This window comes from Halyomorpha halys, unplaced genomic scaffold, assembly GCF_000696795.3.
Source record: "Halyomorpha halys isolate HHAL.00 unplaced genomic scaffold, Hhal_1.1 Scaffold30.1, whole genome shotgun sequence".
NCBI classification, from domain to species: domain Eukaryota; kingdom Metazoa; phylum Arthropoda; class Insecta; order Hemiptera; family Pentatomidae; genus Halyomorpha; species Halyomorpha halys.
The window spans coordinates 1,035,973-1,056,225 of record NW_027110126.1 but is presented as its reverse complement, the minus strand read 5'-3'; the positions used below and the strand labels follow the sequence as shown (position 1 = coordinate 1,056,225).

At 29.6% G+C, this 20,253-nt stretch overlaps 2 protein-coding genes across 9 annotated transcripts in view; both read right to left on the bottom strand.

Moving 5' to 3' along the window:
- Positions 1-2,488: 2,488 nt before the first annotated feature.
- LOC106684788 (uncharacterized) lies at positions 2,489-15,058 on the bottom strand. 4 transcript variants are annotated; one of them, XR_010843660.1, is made up of 7 exons: positions 13,217-13,327; positions 10,714-10,763; positions 7,755-7,944; positions 6,677-6,865; positions 5,041-5,080; positions 3,866-4,965; positions 2,489-3,699 (listed from the first exon to the last, which is right to left on the bottom strand). XR_010843660.1 is itself a non-coding variant. In XM_067048199.1 (6 exons), the coding sequence occupies exons 2-6, from the start codon at positions 10,722-10,724 to the stop codon at positions 3,932-3,934; spliced, it is 1,464 nt and encodes a 487-aa protein (XP_066904300.1). In that variant the 5' UTR covers positions 10,725-10,763; positions 14,947-15,058; the 3' UTR covers positions 2,489-3,931. The 4 variants fall into 4 exon arrangements, 3 of the variants coding, with proteins under 3 accessions (XP_066904300.1, XP_014282549.2, XP_066904301.1); XM_067048199.1 differs by lacking the exon at positions 13,217-13,327 and adding an exon at positions 14,947-15,058 and having other exon boundaries at positions 2,489-4,965; XM_014427063.2 differs by having other exon boundaries at positions 2,489-4,965.
- Positions 15,059-15,080: 22 nt separating this feature from the next.
- The window catches only part of LOC106684765 (uncharacterized), a 39,166-nt gene continuing 33,993 nt past the window's right edge, over positions 15,081-20,253 (bottom strand). For 2 of the 5 annotated variants that reach the window (XM_014427035.2, XM_014427054.3), the window contains one exon: positions 16,046-16,306. In XM_014427035.2, the coding sequence (XP_014282521.1) occupies positions 16,224-16,306 (83 nt within the window). In that variant the 3' untranslated portion in view covers positions 16,046-16,223. Of the gene's footprint in view, positions 15,198-15,511; positions 16,307-20,253 lie in introns of those variants that run through there. The other 3 variants (XM_014427028.3, XM_067048198.1, XM_014427045.3) reach the window with 3 other exon arrangements.

Sequence of the window (20,253 nt, the reverse complement as noted above, 5' to 3'; positions counted from 1 at the left end):
CATTAACCGTGTTACTCCAGTTCCTCCTGACCTCAACTCTTCTCAGCCCACTCCACCTCTTTTTCAGTACAGGTCCCTTCTATATATCCCCATTCTTTCTTACAATATTCAAAAATTCTTAAGATCCACTATTCCCACCCTACGTCTTGGCTTGAAGTCCCACAACAAAATATCCTATCTTTTTTCCAAATCAAAAGACCCTATTCCTTTTTTACACCGTTCCAATGTAGTTTACCGGATACCTTGTTCTACCCCATGTTGCGATTCCTTCTATATCGGCGAAACTAAGAATCAACTTAAGAACCGCATTTTTCAGCACAAAACTTCTATCAACTCCTGTAACCCACTTGTCTCTAAATTATCAGAACACGCTTTAAAACTGAATAATGCTTTTAATTTCGATAATCCTTCGATTCTTGCTCGGAGAATTCCGTCAATAATAAAGTTGATAAAGACAGCATATCGTCGACATACCGACACATTTTGAACCTAATAAAACCCTCCTAATGCTTCTTTTTCTCTTCGCTCTGCATTTCATAAATCCTCACCCCATACTTAATTTAATTATGAAAGGAATATGGTCCGGGTGCGGTCAAGAAAAACTCAAATAGTAGAAATATACTAATTTAATGAGCCAACGTTTCGCCCCACGTTGCAGGGCTTCTTCAGGGCTATTTTGACGGCAGTCAAAACTATAAAAAAAAAAATAGATTTTTTTTTTCCTTTTTTTTTTTTTTTTTTTTTTTTTTTTTTTAGTTTTGACTGCCGTCAAAATAGCCCTGAAGAAGCCCTGCAACGTGGGGCGAAACGTTGGCTCATTAAATTAGTATATTTCTACTATTTGAGTTTTTCTTGACCGCACCCGGACCATATTCCTTTCATCTTCACACACGGTCAATCAATAATCTTCCATTAATTTAATTATATTTTATATTTAAGAATCTTATTTTTTAATCTATATTCATGTGTTACCAGTTTAAGTAAACTTACATTAATTAGTTTATTATTAATTTTTCTATTATATAATTTACGTACCTCTGTATCCCCACTAATTTGGTATATTTTCTTTCTTAATCATTTATATTTATTGTATCCCATTATTTTAACTTTATTTTCTATCGATGTAAATTTTTATTTATTTTAAACATATTTCTTCTTCCGCTCTATCATGTATATTATCATTTATAGTTTACCTAATTTTAATATTTTATAGTTTACTTTAAAATTATTTTCAAATGAGAGTACTTAACTGCCATTCCTACTCCTCCCAATACAAAGGTTCTTCCGACTTAGACTTCCTTCAAACCAGGTATGAATTCTGTTTCTTTTATTTTCTTCCTTTTTGTTTTCTTTATTCTTTATCCTTTGTGTTGATTTTATTCTTATCTCTTTTCATCTCTTAATTTGTACTTCCTTTTATATTTCTTATTTTAGTCTGTTACTATTTCCGTTTTCATTTATTGTTTATAACCTTTAATTTTTATGTTTCATTGTATACCATTGCAATTTTCCATTTACATTTTTACTTATGTTAAGTGTTTATCTTTTGTAGCCCTGATGCAGGGGCAACATTGGTCAAATAAAAATAGTACAAAAATATTACTATTTGAGTTTAATTTGACCGCACCCAGACCATATTCCATTTTTAATAATTTCAGAACATCTTTACAAATGTGCTTAACTTTATTTATAATCTTAAACTTTCTGGAGACTGGTTAATTATGTTTAAGTAAATAAAATTTTATCCATTTTAGTCTTATAACATTTTTATTCTATTTATAAGTCAGACATTTCAGCAAAGGATAATTCCACCACCATCACCTTCATAAAAAACACAGCTTCTTGCAGGCTATTCTGCCCAGATCAATCCAACAACAAATTACCCTAATTAGTCAATTTTCACATTAAAATAAAAATAAAAATTATTTATCACAGTCACTTTCTTTGTTAAAAATTTATCAGAACCTGATAAATAAGTTGTGATAAATTTTTAACAAAAAAGGTAACTGTGATAATTTTTATTTTTATTTTAATGTGAAAATTGACTAATTAGGGTAATTTGTTGGATTGACCTGGGCAGAATAGCCTGCATGAAGCTGTTTTTTTTAAAAATGATTTAGTTCTAAAATTGTATTAAGATTGTCCCTGTGGATGGCGGAAACATCGGACTTATAAATAGAATAAAAATGTTTTGAGAGTGCAAAGATAAAAAATGGTTGATTTGTCACCATGGGAGACTTGGGAGTGGCCAGTAAGGCAATGGAGAGACAAATATTTCATTTTCTTTCACTAATAAAAATTTTAAAAACTAATTAATAAAACATTCAAAACTTATTTTTTAAGTAAAAACATTGCAGGAACTAATATCAACCACTATTTTACAAAATAAATGCATTTTATTTTAAAGATAAAAAAAAAAATTACATGTATATAACAGCAAATACACATTTAAAATAAAATTAAATAGTTTTCTTACAATCATATTTAATATTATATTTATAAATTTCCATAAGTCTGTGTAGTAAAATTTATATGATGTATGCATGATGCACACAAAATGTTTATTTAATTTTTTTTACAAAAAAAAAAAGTAAAAGCCAAATATCACTTTAAAAAGTGTTTCATCTGGCTCAACTTTTTTCATCTTCCTCTCATGCACCCAAACCATACTTCCACTTTAAAACTATTTGTTGACCAGTTCAACCAACTAAAAAATACATCCTGGAAGATTGCTGATTCTCCGTGTGTTCTTCTTAAAAAATACATCAATTTTGATGAGAATTAATTGTGTAATTGATACTGGAACAGTCTTTAATATTAAAATACGGAAATTATATTACAAACAAAATTTTAACTAATAATATAAAGTCTATGATTACTATATACTCAATTGAAATAAAAGTTAAAATCCTTTTTTTCTAAAGAAATTTCAAGATTAAAGAAAGCTTCACTTTTGTTTTCATGACAATTTATTGGTACAACCTACTTTATTTTTTTTTTTTTTTAAATGATTTATGATTTTGTCATCAATATATATGAATAACTGATAAATGTTCAAAATAAGTTACAGTTTATAAGCTTAGTTTATATAAGTTACAGGTTCAAACAAAATGGTAGATGGTAATGTTCAGTTCAAAGTATTATCATAGGATGACCATGATTCAGGAGTCAAATCTGAAAAACGTCTTCATTTCAAATAATTTGTATTTTTCTAAATGATATTCCTTTTCCTCTAGCTCAGTCAACCTATTTAGATACAAATTAATTCTGATATATTGATCTTCTGAGCATGATTCTTTATCAGAAGCATACCAGTCCTTAATCCTAATACTTACAAACTGTATCCCTATTTCAACGACCCCTGTTCTAATTCTATTGACAAAGATGGTCCTACCACCTTTATTTAAAAATCCTTAAGAATTCCTAGGCAATTTAAGATCCTTAGTATAATAAAGACTTACTCTAATAAAATATAATAAAGACTTACTCTAATAAAATATAATAAAGACACATCTCTGATGAAATCATATAACCTCTGATCCCCAGAGGCCGTGGTGTGCATTGGCATCTGCAAAGGCTATTGCCCATCCATTTAATCAGTTTCCTGAGCTATTCCGTCAGGATGCCTCCCTCATTGGGCAGATACAGTGAAGAGACTGTCATCTCCCTGTGAGGGTTAATTGAGCTGCTGACAGATCTCTGGAATAAAATTTTCACAGAGGCATTATTATTCATTTGTTCTCTTACAGGATACAGGTTCTGAGATGCACTGGTATTGCAAGAGAGTTGTGCCAGGCATACCAGGTCCCTTCACCCTTCCTTTAATTAGGTAATTTCTTTTTTATTGGAATATCTATTTCAGTACCTTTATAACCCTGTTGGGATACATCATATATGTTACAACGCAGGGATGATGCTTTAATTATGCCTATTACTGATAACTGTCAACCGGAGTACCATTCTCTGGTGAGAGGCGAGAAGCATCACCAACTCCAGGTTTAACCTTGACAGGAGGCTTGGGTCCGGTAAGCTCCACGGTCTTCATTGTAGACCCACCTTCCACAGCCTGAACAGTTGTAGTCTCGGATGTGGATGCCTCAGAAATTGTCAACTCCAGTTTCTCGGGACCACTTCTAGTCATAGCTCCCATTCCCATCTTTTTGATTAGGTTTTTCGGCTGCTTCTTATCTAATAATCTAAAAGAAACCTTACTGCAACCATATGTCACCAACCATTTTCTTTCTTCAAAGTATCTCATGCTTGTTTCGGGCATACGAAGGATTCCATAAAACCCACTCTTCTCCATCTTAGTATCCAGTATTATCCATTTATCAATATCTGGAACATTGGCATTCTGAATCCGGAGTCTCTTCAACAGTTGATCCTCCAGAATCTTCTCACCTGGGAAGTATGCTCCTACCTCCAGAACCTTTTGGAGCTCGTCTACAATGCCTGTACGGAGAGTAATGGCTCCACTGACAGTGAAGCTCCCCATTATCCTTGATAACCAGTCCTTGGCAGCAGGGTTATCACACACAATGATACAGCCCCCATGGTGGTAACTGAAGTCACTAAACTCAAGGTGACGACCCCCTTCCTCTTGTTGGTCCAAAATGTGTATCAGCTGTGATTTAACCTCCTCCCCTTGCTTCCAGGATAGCAGGGTAGATGGATACCCATTAGGGATAACTGCCACCTCACAACCCCCGGTAGCAAGGACCTTGGAGATTAAATTTGCATATCTACTCCTGGCAATTTTTGCCATAGGTTCTGAGGTCCCAGTTGAAGTTATGGACCTTTTATGTGTGGATGGTTTAGGTTCCATAGAAATTTGGTCTCTAGCAGCTGAAGCTATCGTTTCTGTAGACCTGACAGTATCCTCATACTGTACCATGGCATTCATCATCCTTTTAAGCTTCCTCCTCTGTGCCCCAGAGCGCTTAGATTTGGGAGTCTCATTTATTTCTGTTAGAATAATCGTAAAAATTATTTTATGATACTCATTACAAATATTAATAATATATCATGATTAGAACATACCTTTTTCAGTAACAGTTCCTACTGTTCTTGTTTTTTTTACCTGAGAATTAACATAAATTTAAAAAACACAAAAAATAAGAGAACTTCCTATAATAAAATAAGCTAAATTTAAAATATATATATAAATATATGTAAAAAGGGTAGGAAATCTATATATATTATATGTGTAAGTACATAAACCTTCCAAGAACGAGCAAAATTAAAAAGTATGTATATATTACATTTAGTATAATTGTCTATATTAATAAAGGATGTTTAAATACAGGAATATTGTTTCAAACAAAATTTGACTAGCTACTTATTTATTTATTTTTAATTGGCTGTGTTCATATAGTCATGCTTGGCATTTCTCAAGATGATTTTTTGTCAAAAAAGGAAGTTTTAAAGTTTGTAACATAAACAAAATTTTAATATAATGCATTCTTAATTTTAACTCAAATATTTAAAAAATAAAACAATTTCCAGAATTTATATTTACTATCCTTCCTTTTTCATTTATATTCATGTATCTTATTTTTTAATTTATATTCATGTGTTACCTACTTAATTGATTACTTTATTAATTTTCTATTATATAACTTACATATGTGTATCCCCACTTATTTGGTATATTGTCTTTCTTAATCACTTACATTATTTCTTTCTTAATTTTAACATTATTTCTTCTTTATTTTTCTATTCATGAGAATTTTATTAATTTATTTTTTTTATTTTATTTTATAATTTTGTAAATATTTCTTCTCCCCCTCTAGTATGTATATTATCATTTATTGTTTACCTAATTTTAACATTGTTTCCTTTAAAATTATTTTCGTTATTATGTGACATACTTAACTGCCGTTCCCACTCCTCCCAATACAAACGGTTCACTCTGACTTTGACTTCCGTCAAAACAGGTATGAATTCTGTCTCATTAATTTTCATTTGATTTTATTCTTTTCCCTTTTCATCTCTTAATTTGTACTTTCTTTAATATTTCTTCTCTTATTTTATCTCTTATCTATCCGTTGATATAACTGTTTTCATTTATTGTTTATAACCTTTAATTTTTCTTATTAAATTTTACGTTTCATTGTATACCCCTGTTATTTTCCAATAATTTTTTTTTTTTTAACTATGTTAAGTGTTTGTATCTTTTTATAGCCCTGATGAAGCCCTGCAACGTGGGGCAAAACGTTGGCTCAAATAAAAATAGTACACCCATTTACTATTTGAGTTTTATTTGACCGCACCCGGACCATATTCCATTCATTAAATCAATTTCCATAAGGAATGCCACGATTATTTTCTAAAAGGGATGCCCATGGACATGCCCATCCGTGGAGGATTAAATAACATTTCTAATGCAATAACAGAATAATTATTAATAAAACAACATAAATTCATGACAGGAGCAGATAAAGGTGTTATGGTAATAACTCAAAAGTTTTGAGAAAATGAAAAATAATGCTTTTTTTATAGATTTGACCAATCCAATCTACTAAAAAATTAAATGATTGACCAAGAATCTAGGAAGAAAAGAAGGATGTTAATGATATGGGGTGAAGATAAGCACAAAGAACTTCATTTATAATATGATGCTCCATCTATTCCCCATTCACTCATGTTTTCAATTAATACATAATTAAACACTTACAATTTCTGGTTTAATAACAAAGGAAGCAAAATTTTCTTCAATATTTTTTAATAGGTTATTGTGAAGAACACTATGTCTGTCAGTGGCCTCTTCTAAAGTGCAATTAAGGTCATGACTTTCTGCATCTTTTCTTTTTAACAAAGATCCACATCCCAATTTATAACATGGATACAATAATGATTCTATAATCTGTAAAAATACGCATAATATTTAATTGTAAAATATAAAATATTGAAACACACCCAAACTATTAAGCTGCCATTGCTTTTTTTAAATAAATGTAATTCATCAATACATGTGAGCGCACAATAAATTAGCAAACAAATATATACATAAACCATAGGAAATATTTTATTAATTTCACCTGCCCTACTAAATTATCAGATCAAATTTTCTTCTAATAAATATAATTTTTTAATGCAATTAATTTTGGATTAAACAATAATGTATTCAATCATTCTTGAGTTATATAACTAATATTATTCTGCATGTTAAGGATAAAATACAGTGGCAACTTTCACCTAAAATCCCACCTCACTATGAGTAGAAATTAATCTAAACTCCTTCCAAAACAGCAATATCTTTATTATTCATGGCAATACTCCCTCAAATTGTACTTTCATAAATAGACACCATGTAACCAAGGTCCCACATGCATAGGCATGGTGTGCATTCATACACACACACGTTTTTGAGACTTAGCAATTTAGACTCAAGAGACCTTGAAAAACTTATATTTCTATTGAAAACTCGGATTTAAAATTGTTCACATTCCAATATTATATCATAAATAGTTAAGCGAAAATAGCCAAATATCTTCAAACATTTTTAGTGAACAAAATATTAATTATATGCACTTTCGATTCTTGGACTAAATTAAATAAAGGATATTGTCCTATTTAATTTGCAAATTTACAGATATCAACTCAATTGAATATCTTAGGCATCAACAATTTTTTTTTTGGTTTTACATAGTTACATAAACACTTTATATAAGGAACTGAAATGTAAAAGGAGATAAACCCAAATTAAAAAAATTTTCAGAAATAATTATAGGTAAATGAAATAGTAACATTACTTGATCTGTAATTATGCCTCTGGTAGAACTCATGCGATTTCTGCAGATTGGGCAGTTTCTAATATATGATTTACATTTTGAACATACAGCATGGCCTGTATTGCATAAAGCTACAGGCTTTGTTAAATAGTCTAAACAGACTGGACATTCCAAAACATTTAGCAGTCTTAAATAAGCATCAATCAAGTTTCTGAAAAGAAAAACATTTTACAATAAACAATTGCAACTTAATAAATAGTTGATTAATATAAATTATACTTCATATTACTAGATATTAATTATTTCTCGATTATGAATATGTCCTCTAAATATATTATATTTCTATGAGCATCATAAATTTTCTGAAATTTTAAATAAAAAATAAATAGATAAGAGAACTGAGGAAGTATATAATCAATAAAACCAACATATAATTGATAGGTAAATGGGAACAAATAAACTGTCAAAAATCCTATCAAGAAGTATATCATGCCTTGAAAAGTTGGAAGAACGGAAAGGCACTAGGAAATGTTTGGATACGTGAGCAATTCCTCAAATTTAATGAAAAAAGGGTAAATATTTCTTACAATATAAATAAACAACATATATTTCCATTTCAAACAAAAGGTAAAAATTTATCAATAAACTATAAAGAATTATGAGTGAATTCATCGGTCGCTAGGTCGATTTTTATATGGATGGCCAGGCATGAGACTTTTTCTCACATTTCTTATTTTGAACTCTTTAATGCATTTTCAAAAATATAAAATTTTGATTTAGATTAGGTTTGTCTAAGCATAACAAAAAAGAAGTATTAAAAAAATTTATTTTGATACAAGAGCAAACTAGTTTTAAAAAATTCAAAAAACAAACATTATTATAAAATAGTAATGAACATAAAATAATGTTTTGAGACAGACAAATTTATAAAAAGAATCAAAATACAGATATATCATATTATAAGAACATAATACTAATCTTTAAAAAAAAAAAATGCTCAGTTTAAAGAAATCTCTTGTGTAGAGAACACCGTATGACTGGGACATATTGGTCTTTTACACAGGTGGCAATTCTTTTTTGTTTTTTTATTCGCTCTCCTGGGACAGACTGCAAAAAATCCCTCTGCACTGTAATAGTGGATGGGGCACAGCGATGATGTGAAAACATGAAAAGACAAATTTTTTAATAAGGACCACCCTAATGTACACTTATAGTATCGAAATACAATTCATAGTAAATAATATGTACCTAATGAAGTTCCTGCCTCTTAAAACCAACGTTTCCCTAGTTCTGCTAATTTATTCCTCCAGAAAAAAACATTTTTATGGATTAAATACACTTGGCGCACATGACAAAACTCCTCACAACTTGAATATTTTTATAGCAGCCTCAGTTGCACATGAGAAGGGTATATTGTCAGGATAAGAGGGCTGGACGCTTACTCAGAGCTGCAAGAGTGATGGGGGGCGAGGTATAGAAGGAAGAGACTGTGAACTACAGATTCAAGGTGGAAATCAGTCTCCCTCTACCAGCTCTCAGACCCGAAAAATGATTTGTTTGAGAGAAATTCTCACACAGTGACCAATGACGGATTAAGTGTTTTTTTTTAAACATTGTCTTCCATTACAACAATGTAAGGCCACAAATAACATTTTATCATCTGTTGATTACCTAAAAAGGTTAAGCTATTATGTGAACATTCAAGTTGTACTGCATTCGCCTCTCAGTACAATTGATGTTGCTCTGGTGTTGAATAAGATAAGGGTTTGAAGTGTGTTTAATTCTCAAATAACTAGGAAAGCAATTTTTCCTTATATAACACTCCCGGATCACTGAGTTTCATTATTCCCTATGGGGCATGGACTTCTTCAAACCAGATGTATTAAAACATTTCCATACATTTTTCACTTTATTTTCTTGTGCGCCAAAGTATACAATAATTAAGCATTACTTTATCTTGATCTAAAGACCATTGTAATGATGTATAGCACCTACTGCTACAGAACACATTAGCAATTACTATGAACACGTTTTAGGTCTAAATTAACTTTATCACTAAAAGATAAAGATGAATAGGAACTAGTTCTGAAGCACTACTCTAACAGGGTGGGATGTTGTATACATACTTACAACAAGTGTAAAAAGTATTGGAACACCCACAATAATTTACGTATTACGTTATGTAGTATTTAATATAACATTTTGACCATAATTGTTTAATAAAGTGTAATAGATGAATAAACAGTATTTAATACAAGATCCTAAGATATATTTGTAGTTTAAAATCTATCTTGAACAGTTTGTTTTCTATAATAAGAATTAAGTTAAATAATTGAAACACCCAATGATTGTTCATAACAAAAAAACTAGCATATACAAAGAGCGATATCAGTCGATCCCCATTTGTTGACCAACATCAGTTTCATTTTCATAGGTGAGTGTAAAATATAACACCGTTAAGGAGGCCACCGAAATGTGTGGAGAAAAGAGAATTCCAAGTGTTAAATACAGAAGAGTACCTGTAGTGACATGGATCTGCATGGAAGCTAATGGAATGAGGAACTAAAATCTTTTGACACCATGATATACCACACTAATTACATCAACTCCCAAGAAGAATGTATTAAAAAAATAAACACTTAGTGTTGTTTTATGAATCTAGATCTTGACTTAAACTAAAAATAACCCATTGAGGGTTTGATTATCTCTTTAGCATGTATGTCGACAACTGTTATCCAATTGAGCAGTAAATAGCCTTGTTCCAACGACCACCAATTTGTCATCAAAGGTGCATGGAGGATACAAGTTTTGAAATGAAACAACTGCACTGCATATGTTTTTTCTGAAAAACAAAGGTGGTCATTGAAACAAATCTAATAATAGTGTTATAGCCCAGAAGAATATTCTAGACGTGAGCACACATCCACCAGCCATTTTAGAGTAGTGCTTCGGAACTGATATTCAAAAATACATAACTTACTTAGTTTCCATTCTGCTTAGCAGGTTACTTAGAAAAAGTAATAGACAGAACTGTAAAATAAAATAATACTGGTATGAAACAGAAATATATGGATACTGACATAAATAGCCTATTCCATAAGTAATAAAAATAAATGTTACATTTATATGACCTTTTAAGCAAATATTATAAATTTTAAAATTAAAAGAATAAAAGAAATAAGATAATCCTGATAGTGATAGTTTAGTAATTTATATTATAGTGGAGAAATACAACATAACAAGCAATCATGACTTTCCCAATAATATGAAATTTATATAATAGTAAATGTAAGATAACTTCATTAGCCTTAAACGAGTGTTATGGAGTCCCTGGGACTCATCAATCATGAACAATTTAATAAGATCCATATTTTTCACCTAAAATCATGCCTGTTTCTATAGCCTCCTAATAGTGTGATGTATAACATACTCATTAGACATCAGTCTGTGATCTATGTAAATACACAGAACTAAGCTCTAAGATATATGGGACTCTGCTACATGGTTAGCATAATATTTCTAGTTTAGGGACTATGTCCGAGAATCCAGAAATAGTTAAAGCCACAGATTCTTACTGTTGTGAAACAGTGCTACAATGGTTCCAAGAATTTAATAAATTGTTTATGAAGATTTTTGTTATTTAAAGTCAATTTATGTAATTGTTTGATTTTTTTCTATCTGGGGAATTAATAGGCTTCTATGGGTGTTGATGACCATTGAATTTTATGACCTAAAGTCCTGACGAACAACAATAGGTAACTTACTTTAATTCATTATTTAATCAACTGCACATCAATAAAATAACTCTGTCAACGTTTCAAACAGCTGGTCCATCTTCAGGAGTTAATTATTTTCCATTGTTATTTTCTTGATTGTTTTATTTTCATTTAAATCAAGTTATTAACAGGTCATTTTTGTGAAATTTTTAACAGAAATTTTATCCTTTATTTTAAAAAACTCATAACACTATAAATTGTTACTTCTGTATTTTTTGTTATGTACACAGAAAATAAAACAATTAAGAAAATAACAATTGAAAAGAATTAGTGCATGAATATGGACGAACGTTCATAAAAAATAAAACGTTGACAGCATTATTTTACTGATGTGAGATTGATAAAATAAAGAATTGAAGCTATTTAGTTTTCCAGATCAAAAGATCCAGAAAAGTGATAAAAAATTTACATACCAAAATAGTGATAATAGCAGTAATACAACAGGATTTACACCTGAGGCACTATCCTAATTTGACATCCAAGACTGAAAAAATAAAGAAAATATTTTTCTATTTGTACAATAGATAAATAGTACCCCGAAATAAATAAAATGGTTATTAAAAAGACTGTAAAAAAAACACTCTTTTTGCAATGTTCTAAAAACATTTTCTTCAATACAATGAAAATCTATGTTTTTTTTAGTCTATTTAAACCATCGTCAGTTTTTAATACTTTATTTCAGAAGTAAATATATCTTCATTTCTTAGCTTAAACCAGAGCAAACATGTTTCCAATACGAAAAATGTTTATATTTCTCGAAAAAAGAATCATAACAACAGGAAGGAAGAAAGTAATTCACATTTTCGGTTTTAGATTTTTTTTTTTTTTAAAGCTTTAATAGCAGATAATGAATTGTTTACAAATATATATGTATATATAGTTGACCGTAAAGATTTAAATATAAGAAGATGGTCAGGGTTGCGGTCAAAAAAAGAACAAATAGTTTAAAACTATTTTAATGTCCGACGTTTCACCCCACTTTGCAGGGCTTCATCAGGGCTGTTCAAAGCGAACGGTTGAACCAAATATGAACGTTTATTTCTTAAAAGTTTTTTATACACTGAACATAAAATAATGAATATATTTTTCAATAATAATAGAATTTATTTTATAATTTTGGAGGCCCAAGGACTTAACAAATTGAGGGTAAAAATTACAGATCACAGGGTTAAAATTGGGTTTATGTATAAATTTTCTAATTTTTCGATATAAGCTGAAGCCAAATGAGAAATAGCAGCCTAGGAATTTATCAAAAGTAGATGGTCATGTTCACTAAATTTACTGTTTCTTCAGTAGTCTTTTAAACTACCACAATATTATGAGATAAATCACTCATGAAACTGTCAGAAATCTAATTAAGAATGAAACATACATTGGATTCAATAATGTTCAAAAGGATCATGCAACCAAAGAAAGAGGCATAAAACAAGAAAAACAGTTAGAACACAATGTAAACTTATGTGTTAAACATATCCTAAGATATATTACAAATCCATTCAAGATGGTATAAAATTCTTAGAAACAAATAATAAAATAATGATATTAAAAAACATTAATTTTATAAATAATTACTCATTCAACTTTTTAAACCATTATAAAATTCTCAGTAAGTAATAGCAATGCATTAATACTAAATGAAATATCAACTCCAAAGGTATTTATAATATTATTTAAACTCAAACATTATTCACAAAAAACACCTCTTACCGCCTTAAAGGAAAGGGTACAACGGTTATGACATAGAAATTTCAACAACCCTATGTCATAGAAGTTATACTGATAGAAATAAAAACTGTTACTCATTTCACAAGTGGGCCATTCTCAAATTGTCACCGAGGTGTCTTAAGGTTTTTAGAAACTCGGAAAAACTGCGTTTTTCCCAAATTCTTTATCAGCATTTAATTCGTGTAATATCAAAGTACATTTTCAGCGACTAAATGTTTATAAACTATTAAAAATAAAAATGTGGAAAGTTCGAGCAACTACTATCCGAAGTGCATTACTTGAATTTTTACAAATGACTTCAAATAAAAAATTAAGGGAAAGGCTTAGTTTCAATATTACTTATAAAAAAGTACTTGATACCTTCAACTGTTTCAGCGAAGTTTAGTTTTTCGGATATTGGAGAAAAAATGTTTGACCTAAACTTTTCAGAACATCGGTCACGGAAATGACAGTTCGAATTTAGATGTATAGGTGGGAACATCCTTCGGGATTTCGTTTCGAGGAGAGTGGGGTCTATAAAATAATAATAAATTAGTCCTTTCAGAATCAGTTTCAATCAGCTTTTAGCAGCGGCGCCAGTTCGATTCGCGTCTGTGGAGATTGACTTGTGTCGTCCCCCTGAAATGAAAATTTGATCCTCCCACTCGGGTGAAAATAGGTCGGCTACCTGTAGGATAAACTCCCCGTTGCCAGAAATGACTTAGTAGAGGATAAACAAAAAATAATTGCTTTTTGTAGGCTAGTCGAATTAGTTTTATCTTTTTTTATAGGTGCATTTAGTACGACAATATTCATAATTTCCGTTGTAACACGAGTTGCAGTCTTATGAGTAACGGCGGTTTGCATTGATATTCGATATTGGGCGACAAATTTTCATTAAACAGAAATTTAAAATTCACGAATAAAACAGTTACTTTAATACGCGATTTCTCAATGTCGTCCCTTGAATTATTATCTGCAATCAACTTGGTACAACTTCATAAAAAAACGGAAAAAGTTGGTAAAAATGAAATTTCAGTAATTACTCAGGTTATTGGGGTTGCACCACAAAAATCCGTTTGCTACAAAAGGGTTTTAAAAATTTCAAGAAAAGTCAAAAATCGTTAAACTTACTAACCAAATAAGATTGTATAACTACTTTAACAATATGCTCCAGCATAAAATTATAAAGGCAACCAAGTATTTAAATATCGGATTACGGCTTTTTTGCTTTCACCCACCTATATATGGAATATACAGTAAGGGACAAGTATTGCGATCGTGCAAAATTTTGAATTCCAGTTTTCAACAGAAATACACTTTTTGATGTCCTCAGAGTCCTCCCAAATGGTCTGTGTGCTTGTGAATACCCTATCCCAAAAGTGAACTCATAGGATACTGAATTTACATGTATAAGGCTGGCATTGGTCTGGGATCTTAAAGAAACATTTAGGATAAAATCGACTGGCTGGAAATACAAATTTATAATATAGATTTTTTCAAGCAGCTTTAATAATTCTGAATAAATACAGTTTACTAATGTATAAGCAAGTGATCTTAAAGTTCAGGTAGGTGTTATCTAAATTGACAGGGCTGGCTTAAATACAGAATTAAAAAAAAATTGCCTCTTCAATACGTTTAATTTTGTTTATTAGAAATTATCAACCATCTCTCATAGTTAATATTAATAAAAAATGTATAAATGTAAATTATGAGATAATTTTGTAACTAACCAAAGGAGAAAAAATAGAGAAATAGGCAGTAGTTCAGCCTCTACAGATCTCAATCATAAGTATATGGCTTTGTTATGGCTCATGGTTGTGGCTTTGTACATATATATATATAAATATATACACGATCAACTACTAACACCTCATATTTTTCATTTTATATTGCTCCTTTCATTTTTTTAGAAATAATTTGATCCATTTTTTTTCTTTGACTCCTTTGTCCTATTTTTGAAATATGAAGAAGGGGCTTCCACCTATAATATAATATAATCACCTGTATTATTAGAAGAAAAAGGTGTTATTGACTTACTTCTATGATTATTATAATTAATAAGATTAACAGATCTGATCCCAAATGCCAATGCGATATCAGGTGATACAGATACGAATAAATCTAAAATTCATCTACAAGTGATAAAGATGTATTGAGGGAATATACAAAAATATATCCTCTATATAGAGTCTATTATAACTAGATAAAATGAAATTTAAGAGGAAATAACAGCTCAATCAAAGTTAGGAAATGCTTGTTATTTTTATACCGCAAAATTACTGAGTTAACACTTACTGTCCAAGTTAGAATTTACCAAACTATTATCCTTCCTGCTCTTCTTTGTGTGAATGTGATCAGTAAAGGAATCAATGGAGGAAAATGAGTAGGTAGCCAATGTTACCAGTATCGACATGTTTAACCTTTATATTTGATAAACCTTTTTCATTATTTCATAACAGATTGTTCTCTTTAACAAATAATCCCAGAACTTGAAGGAAATAAGTAAACTCATTCAGAATTCCTTTATCTACAAATTTATAGTTTACTGATAGAGCATAATTGGTTACAATTTGAGTATTAATTTAAATCGATCATTTTTAATAAAACACTAAAATTTCATTTAAAAACTGAATTTTAATAAAATTATCACATTATAATAAGGAAATGAACTACTTCTTTAAAAGATAAATAATTCACAAAAAAATTTATTTTATTTTACAGTCAACAGTAATAAGTCTTTGATAAAAAAAAAAAAAAAAAAGAAAGAAAAATATAACAACTAATTAATAATTTTTTATAACAAATATACATGTATCATAAAACTGGGTAGTGTTTACTTACACTCGTACATAAATATATATCATATATATAACTCTTTTTAATTTCCATCAGTCTATGTAGGAAAATTATAATACATACAAAATGTTCATTTAAATTTTTTTATAAAAAAAAGTTACGAGTAAGTCAAACTCAAACATCACTTTAAAAAGTGTTTAAACCTGCACAACTATTTTTTTCGTCTTCCTGTCATGCGCCTTGGAGCTGTACTTCCACTTCCAATACTGAACATCTGTTGACCAGTTCCCCCAACTAAAAATAATTAAAATGAATAAAATTAGATGATAGCGGTACTGTAAATTTAACATAGAAGAAATAAGAGGTTAAATATACTTAAATAATAACTTGTGAATGTTATAAATGTATGTATTTTATAACAGAATAGAAGTTTTTGACAGTAGATTTATTATATGAAGTTGGTTGGAAAACCGAAAACCTATCCCTCTTTCTTTGTTCACAGGCCAACTTCTTCTTATTTATCTATATAATTATATAAGCTCACATATTCTCCTATATTTGTACATTTGAATGAAATTCTTAATGTAATTAAAATAACCATTACCAAGAGTTTTATTACTACTGGCTAGACTTTAAACTATTTATTTAAATGATCTGAGGATCTGTTTAAAAGAAAAATTCCAGTTCTAAGTTTATTTTATATTCAATGTTAATTCTAATATTATTAGGCTAATAGAGAAGTCCATTGCAACACTACTTGTGCTTGGCTTCAAAAATTAGTCAATCCATCTAACAGAAAAAATAAATAAATGAAAAACTTAAATATAAAAATCATAAGGACTTATGTCTCTCCAGTCTATATATGTGCAATTTTTTAAAAACATATTTAGAGTTACGATTTAAAAAGGTGGTATTTATTTAGTTCTTATACAGCAACAGAAATTTCAAAATACATGTACAATAATGATTAATGAAAGTTGGTTCTACCTTGTGTTATTTAAAAATTAATTGAGCAGATCAATTTCAAAAAATCTCTTGTCCATTTTACAAAATCCTTGGATAAGGATAACGAGGAAACTGAATTTGTACTACTTTAATGTTTGATCTAATTTTTAATAACTTTTGAGATATTTTAAAAGAATTTTTTTTTTACAGGGAACCTCAAAGATACAAACAAAATGGTTGTTTTTAAAACAATGAACAAGAAAAGAAATTTTACTACTGGACTATCTTATTAAAAATGAAAAAGGTTAATAAAGCAGGTGCATATTTTCAAGAAGAATGATTAAACTAATCTTATGCATATGATCAACCTCATAACACATTACATCAAGGGTTCTCTTAAGATAAGGCTAAAAAAATTAAAGTCTAACACTGATGGAATAGTATTTAGTAGTTAGCAATTGCCTTGATTAGTTTAATTGTATGGTCAATATTCAGCATGCCTGTTAATAAATAACAAAGGCGACTAATTGTTTCATAGCAACAGAAAAATCCACAATATGGAGTAGTCTGAATGAGGGGAAAAAACACAAAAAAAAAAAAAAAAAAAAACTTGAAAAATTATAATTTATTAAAAAAAAAAATAACATAATAAAATATCAGTTTTCTAAATAATTAAATGAAACGGGCCCATATCCTTAAAACTATTCTTTTAGCAGAAAACGATTAAGTTCATTATATATACACAAGTGTTTAGACCTGACTCGGATGCAGTCTTACCACCCAACTCAAAAAAATGCTAGTTTGTGTCAATTGGGGATTAAGTATAAACAGTGGGCAATAAATATCACAAATGACCATCAATCTTTAAAACACTACAGCACTAATTCTAAATTTACATTCTGGAAATAAGCTGCTTCAGGAGAGGATAAGTTGAAAACTATTAATTTGAGAATATAATTAAGGTACAATGGACGCTGATGGGGTCAAAGGGATATTAATCTGATATACAAGAAATATGCATGATAGAAGAGCGCTTATTTATAGAAGAGATTAATACATAAGTTAATGAGAAAAATAGATGTTATGCTGGGTAGCCATCAAATCAGTAAATTATCTATGTCTAATTGTGGAGCAAAATGATCACAAATTAAGGGCTAAAATCACTGATTAAATGTTTTAAAATATTTAACATTATATTAGTTCATATTTATACTAACAGGAATTTTGTTTTTTTAGAAAAATACTACACCCACTGGCTTGAGAATATTTTTAATAGAAGAAATGGACATAGAAAAAGTATATCTCCAAAAACAAAAATGATATTGAGAATACAAGAACCTAAAATGGAAAACATTCAAAACCAATATAGAAAATAACAACACTGAAGACTGAAGAAAATAAAAACAATCAGAACAACAAAGCAAAATAAAACAGAAAAAACACTTAGTCAAAAAAGAATTTATGAATTTTACAAAGAGGTAAACAAAAAGGTTACAGTTAATGATAACAGTGTAAAAGGACAGGATGAAACATTGAATAATGACAATAATGAAAAATTCTTAAGAATCCAGTACATACCAGGCCTAACTGATAAAATAAAAAGAACATTGACAGAATATGATCATATACATATTAGAACCGGTTTATACAATAACAAAAAGTTACAAAGTAAGCTGTCCAACATGAAAGACAAAATTAACAAAATGGAAAAATTAAATGCAGTATATACAAGATAGATTGTGGAAATTGTGAGAAAGTATACATTGGTGGAACATCAAAAAAACTGGAAACCAGAATCAAGTAACATGTAACCAATTGTAAAAATGTTAAAAATATACATTGCACTGCACTGGCCTACCACAGCATAACATTGAACCACAAATTCAACTTTGAAAATCCCACAATAATAGATACAGCACAAAAACACGAAAAGCAGGTTTCTAGAAGCTATCCATATAACCAAAAAATCAGAGACACAGTAAACTACAAAATTGACGCTAAGCATTTAAATACACACTACGCCAACATTGTAAATAGACTAAACATGTAAACATAAATAATCAGAAGAAATCAGTGAGTTCAAAATAGTCAAATCAGGAAAATGAGGCCTTTCATAACATAAAAACTACATATGAGAAGAATGTCATTTGGAAAAAGGAGGATTATAGAATTAAGTAGACCATTAAGCACAACATCCAAAAGCAAAGGATTACCCAAGACCAGTTCCGAAATTTGGTTAAAGAACTGCCAACGGAAGGTAAGATAGCCAGATTCACGAAAGAGTTGAAGGGATTTAAAGTAGTAGGAATGATTAAGGGTGGTGGGGTTAATATCATAAACGACAATAAGTTTATATCAGAACAAGCTGATTTTGCTGCATGAGCCCTCTATGTTGAAAGAATTAAGGATATAATTGTTGGAAATAGTAAAGAATAATAACTGATTGCATAGATGAAAGGAATTGTAGCATCAAAAGGGTTATTGTGACAGGATTTGTAAAAAGGGAGTAGGGATTTGCTGAGCTGGGCTGAGGGAGAATAAATATTGGAAGTGATAGGATGGAGAGGGGCACCAGCTTTGTTAATTTTGAAAATACCATCAAATTGAGGTTATCAAGTTTCCATTCCACACAAGCAATGGAAAAATTCCCAAGAAAAAGCTACAAATAAAATAAAATATTATTTGCATATAATTCAAAAACTATATATTTTCTGAAGTAAATTATATACATGACTACATAAAATGTAATTTGGGGGTCTAAAAATAAAAGAATCATTTAAACTGGACCAGGACTAGCAAAGATACATTTTGATCCATGTTTATTTTAAAAGCATTCTGGAGAGATTCCCATGAGAATACGATCACTTTTTATTACATAAAACTAATTTGAAAATTATACATTTTCCATAACATTCCAGATGCTCATTTGAAAAGAAATTAAATTATCTACAAAGGTGAACAAAAAAAACAAAAACAATCAGATGGACCAATAAGGACAGAGCAAACAATTTTTATATTAAACATTACACCTAAAGTGGTGTGAAAGTAATGCAAGTAGACACACCAAATGTATTTATTAGGTATGGTATAATTATTTCAAAACACTTTTCTACTCCTTGTTAATTATTTGTATAATAAATAATAGGAAACTGAATTTGTACTACTTTAATGTTTGATCTAATTTTTGTGTCTTAAGGTTTATAGAAACTCGGAAAAACTGCGTTTTTCCCAAATTCTTTATCAGCATTTAATTCGTGTAATATCAAAGTACATTTTCAGCGACTAAATGTTTATAA